We start from the raw sequence: 7,520 nt of genomic DNA on the forward strand, positions 1-7,520 counted from the left end.
CCCCCCCCCCCCCAAGGTCTCCCTGCAGATACCCTGCAAGGCCACAGGGACCGGTTCCATGAGCAGTTCCACAGGTATGAGTGAGGGGTGTGGCCCGGGCACCGCGGCAGGGGCCCTGTGCCCCACACTTCCTGTGACACCCCTCTACCCACAGCCTCCGGAACTTCTTCCGACGAGCCTCAGACATGCTCTACTTCAAGCGGCTCATCCAGATTCCCCGGCTGCCAGAGGTGCGTGCAGACCCCGCTCCCTGGGCCTGTTGGGAACCCGGCGGGCCGCACATAGGCTGTGGGCTCAGTGGAGGGGGCTCCTCGCAGCTGGTGGAGCAGCACCCACATGTCACCCCTGCAGGGCCCCCCCAACTTCCTGAGGGCCTCAGCCCTTGCTGAGCACATCAAGCCAGTGGTGGTGATCCCTGAAGAGGCCCCCGAGGATGAAGAGCCTGAGAACCTCATCGAGATCAGCACTGCACCCCCTGCTGGGGAGCCCCCAGTGAGCCTCAAGCCCCTTCCCTCCCCCCCAGCCTCAAGCCGGAGGCTGATGGGCACCGGGGCGCTGCTGAGGGGCGGTGCTCAGGGTGCTCTTGCTGTGCAGGTGGTGGCTGACCTCTTTGATCAGACATTTGGACCCCCCAATGGCTCCCTGAAGGATGACAGGTGAGTCCTGGAATCTACCAGGATGGGGTACACAGAGTGGCCTGAAGGTGATGTTTCTGTCTGTAAAGATCCCAGGTGAGTGCAGGTTTATTTGTGGGGTCACCTTCACCTTGTGCTAGAGCCCCTGCCCCTCTGCCCCCAGGGACGTGCAGATTGAGACCTTGAAGAAGGAGGTGGAGGCGCTCCGTGCTGAGCTGGAAAAGATCAAGCTGGAGGTGAGGGGATGGGGCAGAGGCGGGAGCCCTATGCAGGCCGGGCAGGACCCAACTCTCTCCCCCGGCCCGCAGGCCCAGCGCTACATCGCGCAGCTGAAGGGCCAGGTGAACGCCCTGGAGGCCGAGCTGGAGGAGCAGCGGAAACAGAAGCAGAAGGCCCTGGTGGACAACGAGCAGCTCCGCCACGAGCTGGCCCAGCTGAGGACCGCGCAGCTGGATGGCGCCAGGAACCAGGGCCTGCGCGAGGAGGCCGAGCGTGCGTGCGCGCGGCGGTGCCGGTGCCCGGGGCGGCAGGGGCCGCGCCCGCCCTGCCCAGGCTCACGCCCCTTCTCACACCGCAGGGAAGGCCAGCGCCACGGAGGCGCGCTACAGCAAGCTGAAGGAGAAGCACAGCGAGCTCATCAACACGCACGCGGAGCTGCTGAGGAAGGTGGGTGCGCGGCTCTCGGGCTGTGGGAGGGAACGGCGGCTCGGGCCGGGCCAAGGCCACGGAGCCGAGCCCGACCCTTGCCCGTGCAGAACGCAGACACCGCCAAGCAGCTGACGGTGACCCAGCAGAGCCAGGAGGAGGTGGCGCGGGTAAAGGAGCAGCTGGCCTTCCAGATGGAGCAGGTGAAACGCGAGTCTGAAATGAAGGTAAGGCCCCAGCACATGAGGTGCCGCCCGGCGGCACGCTGGCCCCCTCCTTCCTCCCCCGCCCCCCCCCCCCCCCCGTGACCTGCCGTCCTGCCCTGTCCTGCCAGCTGGAGGAGCAGAGCGACCAGCTGGAGAAGCTCAAGCGGGAGCTGGAGGCCAAGGCTGGCGAGCTGGCGCATGCGCAGGAAGCCCTGAGCCGCACGGAGCAGGTGCGGGGAGCAGCGCCCTCTCCCGGCCCTGGGTGTGGCCTGGCGTGCGTGCAGGGTGGGGGAGGCGCCTCACTACGCGTGTTCACAGAGTGGGGCGTGTTCACAGAGTGGGTCGCAGCTGAGCTCGCAGCTGGACGCGCTGAGCGCCGAGAAGGAGACACTGAGCGGGGCGGTACGGCAGCAGGAGGCCGAGCTGCTGGCGGCGCGGGGCCTGGTGCGCGAGCGGGAGGAGGCGCTGAGCCGCGAGCAGCAGCGCAGCGCGCAGGAGAGGAGCGAGCTGCAGGGAAGGCTGGCAGAGAAGGTACGGCACACCAGAATGCAGACCCAGTCCCCTGCGTCCTCCCCAGCACTGGCGATCACAAAGCCATCTATTTCTGCCAGCCTGGTGGGTTTGGTGTGCATTTCCTGCTGGCCTAGAGGCTGAGCCTATGCTGTGCTCCGCCCGGCGGCCGTCCTGCCAGGAAGGGCGGTTGGCCTCCTGCAGTCTCCAGCCCACTGCCCCTGCTCCCCCAGAGTGGGGCATGGGCAGTGGTCCCTGGTCTGACAGTCCCGTGGGGCCCCCGCCCCGTTCCTCCCCCCACCCTAGGAGTCACAGGAGCAGGGGCTGCAGCAGAAGCTTCTGGACCAGCAGTTCGCGGTGCTGCGGGGCGCTGCCACTGAGGCCCAGGCCATCCTGCAGGACGCCGTGAGCAAGCTGGATGATCCCCTGCACCTCCGCTGTACCAGCTCCCCCGGTACACGCTCCGGCACCCCTCCCCTGGGATCGCCAGGCTCGCCCACCTGTCAGGCGCGCAGCCACCTTCCCACCCTCACCCTTCTCTCCCACACTTGCAGACTACCTGGTGAGCAGGGCCCAGGCAGCTCTGGATGCTGTAGGTGCTTTGGAGCAGGGCCATGCCCAGTACCTGACCTCCATGGCAGGTAAGCGTGCTCAGGGGTCACCTACCCCATCTCCTTATTCATAACCCAGACTTCATGTTGCATTTGTCCACACAGATGCCTCCGCCCTGGTGGCAGCCGTGACTCGCTTTTCCCATCTGGCTGCAGACACCATTGTCAATGGCAGTGCCACCTCTCACCTCGCCCCCACCGACCCTGCCGACCGTAAGCGGGTCTGGGGTCTTTGCCATGGTGGGAGAGGGGGCCTGGCATTGGGTCCTTGCTGCCTGGCTCCACCTGGGTTCTCATCTCCCCAACCATAGGCCTGGTGGACAACTGCAGGGAGTGTGGAGCCCAGGCTCTGGCGTTCCTCACACAGCTGCAGGACCGGGGCACGCTGCTGGCGGCACAGCCCGGCCTGCTGCGAGGCCCCTTGCAGGGCATCCTCCAGCTGGGCCAGGTGAGGCTGGGCGGGTGCTGAGCCTGGGTGAGTTCTTGCATCCCTTCCCCTCCTGAGTTGTGCTGCTGGTGTCATGCATGGAGCTCGTCCCACAGCCCTCCATGCGGGGTTGATCCCGGGTTCTGAGGAGACACAATCCGCGGGTCTGATCCTTGTCCTCCCCAGGACCTGAAGCCCAAGAGTCTAGACGTGCGGCAAGAGGAACTAGGGGCCATGGTTGACAAGGAGATGGCAGCCACGTCCGCGGCCATCGAGGACGCTGTGCGGAGGATTGAGGTGGGGGCTGGCTCTGAGCCAGGGGTTGACAGTACATTCTGGGGGGCGGGGGCGGGTCTCTGAGGTCAGGTCTGAGAAGATGGGAGGTGCCCAGGGCTGCAAGCTCTGGGCCCATTTCCTCCTCCACCGGCCTCCCTCTGGCTCATGGCTGTCACTGGGTGCAGGACATGATGAACCAGGCCCGCCACGAGAGCTCGGGAGTGAAGCTGGAGGTGAATGAGAGGTGAGTCCTGCCCACAGCTCTGCCATCCCCTCTGCCCACCCTGCTGGGCCCTGCCGTGACTGCACCTTCTGTGGTGTTACCTGGGCCACACCGCACAACAGCCAGCCCGTTTCCTTCTCTCCCGCCTCCCCAGGATCCTCAACTCCTGCACAGACCTGATGAAGGTGAGCCTGGGTGGCTGTGGGGGCCACGGTGTGGGGCAGAGCCAGCGGTGGGGGCGGGGCGGGACCTGCAGTGTGTAGGGTGGGGCCAGTGGAGCTCTGTGCTGTCTCCCCCATTCCCCCATTCCCTCATTCCCTCCTGGTTTCTGCAGGCAATTCGGCTCCTGGTGATGACATCCACAAGCCTGCAGAAAGAGATCGTGGAGAGCGGCCGGGTGAGCCAGGCCGGGTGCCATGCCCCTGGGCTGGAGAAAAGTCCTGAAGGGAACCCTGAAATGTGAAGTCCGTTTCCCACCTCCCCCCAGTCCCCAGTGTGCCAGGCCGCAGTGGCAGGGGCAGCCTAGGCCCCATCCCTCCACGGGCAGTGTCCTGACTGCCAGGCCTTTCACCACCACTAGGGGGCGGCCACGCAGCAGGAATTTTACGCCAAGAACTCCCGGTGGACTGAAGGCCTCATCTCCGCCTCCAAGGCAGTGGGCTGGGGAGCCTCGCAGCTGGTGTATGTCCCCTGTCGCCTGGGGGGCGGGTAGGGCTTGCCTCTGGCCTCAGGCCTGAGCAGAGCCTGAGGCCCTCACTGGCTGCTTCTGCCCCTCAGGGAGTCAGCTGACAAGGTGGTGCTGCACACGGGCAAGTATGAGGAGCTGATCGTGTGCTCCCATGAGATCGCAGCCAGCACAGCCCAGCTGGTGGCAGCTTCCAAGGTAAGGCTGTGCCGACCTGTACCATCCCCAGGCTCCGTGCTGGCCTGCCCTTTGGGGCCCTTTCCTGCTGGCTGGGGCCACCAAGCCATGGCCCACCCTGTCCCCAACCCCCAGGTAAAGGCAGACAAGCACAGCTCCCACCTGAGCCGCCTGCAAGAGTGCTCCCGCATGGTCAACGAGAGAGCCGCCAACGTGGTTGCCTCTACCAAGTCAGGCCAAGAACAGATCGAGGATAGAGGTGGGTGCCTGCGGGGCGGCGCTGCCCCGGGCTGGCAGGAGTGGGGGCCGAGGTGGCCGCCCGCTGGGTGGCGCTGCCCCGGGCTGGCAGGAGTGGGGTGCTGATCCCATCTCCTGGTCACAGACACCATGGACTTCTCCGGGATGTCCCTCATCAAGCTGAAGAAGCAGGAGATGGAGACCCAGGTAGGTGCCAGTCCTGAGGGGCTGAGCCCCAGGGGCGGGGCTGGGGGGCTGGCAGGCTGAGCGGGCAGTGTGGAATGCAGGTGCGCGTGCTGGAGCTGGAGAAGACGCTGGAGGCGGAGCGTGTGCGCCTCGGGGAGCTGCGGAAGCAGCACTATGTGCTGGCCGGAGGAATGGCGGTACCCAGCGAGGAGGAGCCCAGCCGGCCCAGTGCTGTGCCCCGGAAGAAGCCACCTCTGGCTCAGAAGCCCAGTGTGGCCCCCAAACAGGACCACCAGGTACCTGGGCTGGGGGGAATGGGAAGGGTTGGTGTCCCAAGACCGTACTCCTGAACCTTTAACTTTGGCCCCTGTAGCTGGACAAAAAGGATGGCATCTGCCCAGCTCAGCCTGTGAACTAGGCTTGGCATCCAGCAGGGCGGCTGATGGCAGAGCCTGGGCACCTCCTGGCCTGGTGAGAAGCCTCCGAGGGGCTCGGGCCCTGCCCCTGTGCCTGGGCTTCTATGTCTGAAGGAGCCTGCGCACATGGGCGCTCGTCTGGATGTGAGAATCTATTTATCTGCAAAAGGAACTGCCGAGGCCTGAGCTGCACCCTCGTGGCAGCCTAGGAATGTTCCTTAGTGTTCTCAAGCTCACGGTCAGCACACTGGGAAAAGGCCTCCAGTTCTTCTGGACTCAGAAGTCAGACATCCATGGTGTATAGCAGTGGTCCCTGCTGACTACTGGGTAGGGGCCAACTGTGGCCTTCGAGGGGCAGGTCCCATAACGTGCCCTTGGGCCTTACGGGGGTGGGGAGGCCATCGCCCCTTGTGGGCCTGGTGCTAGGGAGTACAGGGGCAGCAGTGGCCGGGGACTGGGCCTGCTGGCGGCCCTGGCTCAGGCACGGCCTTTGCGCCACATTTCCAGCCACTCTGTGGCTCCCTCCCATTCTACTCTGCATTCTCCTGGCCTGGCTGCCAGGGCCCCGGGGCTGCTTGCCGCACCCCCTCCGGTGAGTTCCAGCTCTCCTGAAGCTGGTCCTCCCAGCCCCGCAGCTTGCCAGAAGAAACCAGGAGTCAGGGTATACTTTGCTGGGACACCCAGGGAGAGGCGATGTGGGCCCCCCACCCCGTGTGGGCATTCTGTGTTGAAGTCCATTGGCAATAAACGCACTGTTGTTAACCAGGACCCTTGTGGGGCTGCAGCCGGCTCTCCCTTGCTCTAGGGCTGCACGTCTTCCCTCAGGCCAGGTGAGGAGCGCGTCCGTGCTGCTCTAGGACCTCATCCTTGGACTGGGGAGGGGTACCTGCCGAGGCCTTGCAACCCAGAGCACCCGGTGGAGGGGCTGGCGCTCCGTCCTCAGCGCTGGCACTTCCAGGACATGAGCACAGGACGCTGCCCAGAGATGAGGCTGGGTGCACAGGGCTGTGTTGTGCTTTGCCATCAGCTTGGAGCCAGTCTAAACCTGATGTTTGAGCTGAGCTGAGGCTGAGCTAGGAAGGTGCTCCACTAGTGTCAGTCATGCCCCTGCCTATTTTTGCTTCCCTTTTTCAGGTAGTCTTTCGTTTTTTGCCCAGGTTAGCCTCAGGCCATAGTCCTGCCTACCCGTGCCTTAGGTAGCTGAGAAGATGGGCACACACCACGCAAGCTAGCTCTGATCTCCATCTCCAAAGTTACTGGGATTGCAAGCATGAGGCACTGCGCCCATTCCTCAGGACTACAGCTGGTTTATAAGACATCTTCAGATTTTGTTTTTTGTTAGTTGTGGGGTTTAAACTCTGCACCTGAGCTTTTTTGCTCAAAGCTAGCACTCCACCACTTTGAGCCACAGCGCTACTTTTAACTGGATTGGTAAGTCTCAGACTTTCCTGCCTGGCTGGCTTCAAACCATGACCCCCAGATCTCAGCCTCCTGAGTTGCTAGAATTACACATGTGAGCCACCAGTACCTGGTCACTTTCTTAAAGCAGATGACTGCCAAATACGAACCAGAGGATACTGGTGTGAGCTAAGTAGCCTAAATACCCCTGGGGAGTCAGTGATCAAACCGTGGAGACTACACACAGTCACCCCATTCCCAGAGCCAGAAGCCAAATAGATGCCTGGAGCTTCATTCCAATCAGCCACTCCCTGCTGTGGCCCCTCTAAGGAGCAAAAACGAACCAAAGGGGAGAAGATGATCTGACAGAGCCTGGGCTTTGAGGAAGAGCAGCCATGGGGGAGCCAGCACTTACTGAAAGGACTAAACTTGGCTCTAACCTTCCTAGCAGCCACTGGAGAAGAAACCTACCAGACACAAATTCCCTCTTCAAAGGCAGTTCTCAAAATCAGTTCCCATCCTCACAACCCATGTGGCACAGTCACACGGCTGGGCCGCGTCCTCTGGAGACCTCTGAGGCCAGCTTGTCCATGGCCATGCATCTTTGGAGGATGCCTGATGGGCACAAAGGGCAGGGGTGCAGCTCTGCACACGAGGCAGGGGCAGGCAGCTCAGCCAGGGGTAGCAGGCGCACACGGCACAGGCTGCAGGGCCTCTCCCGTCCCGCATCAGGGATGCAGCGCCACCTGGTCCCCTTCAAACACCTGCCGGCAAGTCCACAAAGCAAAATGTCAAACCACTAAAATCCCACTATTCCCTCCCATCACACAAGGCACAGCCTGGCCCCACGTGGCCCTGAGGTGGCCCTGGGATGGCAGAGGGAACAGA

General features: G+C 63.5%; 1 protein-coding gene across 2 annotated transcripts in view; it reads left to right on the forward strand.

Annotated features, from left to right (window-relative positions):
• The window catches only part of Hip1r (huntingtin interacting protein 1 related), a 31,789-nt gene that overhangs the window by 18,251 nt on the left and 6,018 nt on the right, over nucleotides 1-7,520 (forward strand). Inside the window, exons 9-32 of one of the 2 annotated variants that reach the window (XR_007210475.1) lie at nucleotides 17-74; nucleotides 155-230; nucleotides 352-492; nucleotides 595-656; nucleotides 799-871; nucleotides 944-1,127; nucleotides 1,213-1,301; nucleotides 1,391-1,507; nucleotides 1,615-1,716; nucleotides 1,823-2,017; nucleotides 2,303-2,450; nucleotides 2,551-2,637; nucleotides 2,713-2,820; nucleotides 2,919-3,055; nucleotides 3,221-3,331; nucleotides 3,496-3,554; nucleotides 3,688-3,718; nucleotides 3,868-3,930; nucleotides 4,114-4,214; nucleotides 4,311-4,416; nucleotides 4,531-4,654; nucleotides 4,778-4,839; nucleotides 4,920-5,114; nucleotides 5,192-5,895. Coding sequence is in view for 1 of the 2 variants with exons in the window: in XM_048343041.1 (XP_048198998.1) it covers nucleotides 17-74; nucleotides 155-230; nucleotides 352-492; nucleotides 595-656; nucleotides 799-871; nucleotides 944-1,127; nucleotides 1,213-1,301; nucleotides 1,391-1,507; nucleotides 1,615-1,716; nucleotides 1,823-2,017; nucleotides 2,303-2,450; nucleotides 2,551-2,637; nucleotides 2,713-2,820; nucleotides 2,919-3,055; nucleotides 3,221-3,331; nucleotides 3,496-3,554; nucleotides 3,688-3,718; nucleotides 3,868-3,930; nucleotides 4,114-4,214; nucleotides 4,311-4,416; nucleotides 4,531-4,654; nucleotides 4,778-4,839; nucleotides 4,920-5,114; nucleotides 5,192-5,236 (2,474 nt within the window). In the remaining variant the exon portion in view is untranslated. Of the gene's footprint in view, nucleotides 1-16; nucleotides 75-154; nucleotides 231-351; nucleotides 493-594; nucleotides 657-798; nucleotides 872-943; nucleotides 1,128-1,212; nucleotides 1,302-1,390; nucleotides 1,508-1,614; nucleotides 1,717-1,822; nucleotides 2,018-2,302; nucleotides 2,451-2,550; nucleotides 2,638-2,712; nucleotides 2,821-2,918; nucleotides 3,056-3,220; nucleotides 3,332-3,495; nucleotides 3,555-3,687; nucleotides 3,719-3,867; nucleotides 3,931-4,113; nucleotides 4,215-4,310; nucleotides 4,417-4,530; nucleotides 4,655-4,777; nucleotides 4,840-4,919; nucleotides 5,115-5,191; nucleotides 5,997-7,520 lie in introns of those variants that run through there. The other variant, XM_048343041.1, reaches the window with a different exon arrangement.

Source organism: Perognathus longimembris, chromosome 3 (genome assembly GCF_023159225.1).
Source record: "Perognathus longimembris pacificus isolate PPM17 chromosome 3, ASM2315922v1, whole genome shotgun sequence".
Lineage (NCBI taxonomy): Eukaryota > Metazoa > Chordata > Mammalia > Rodentia > Heteromyidae > Perognathus > Perognathus longimembris.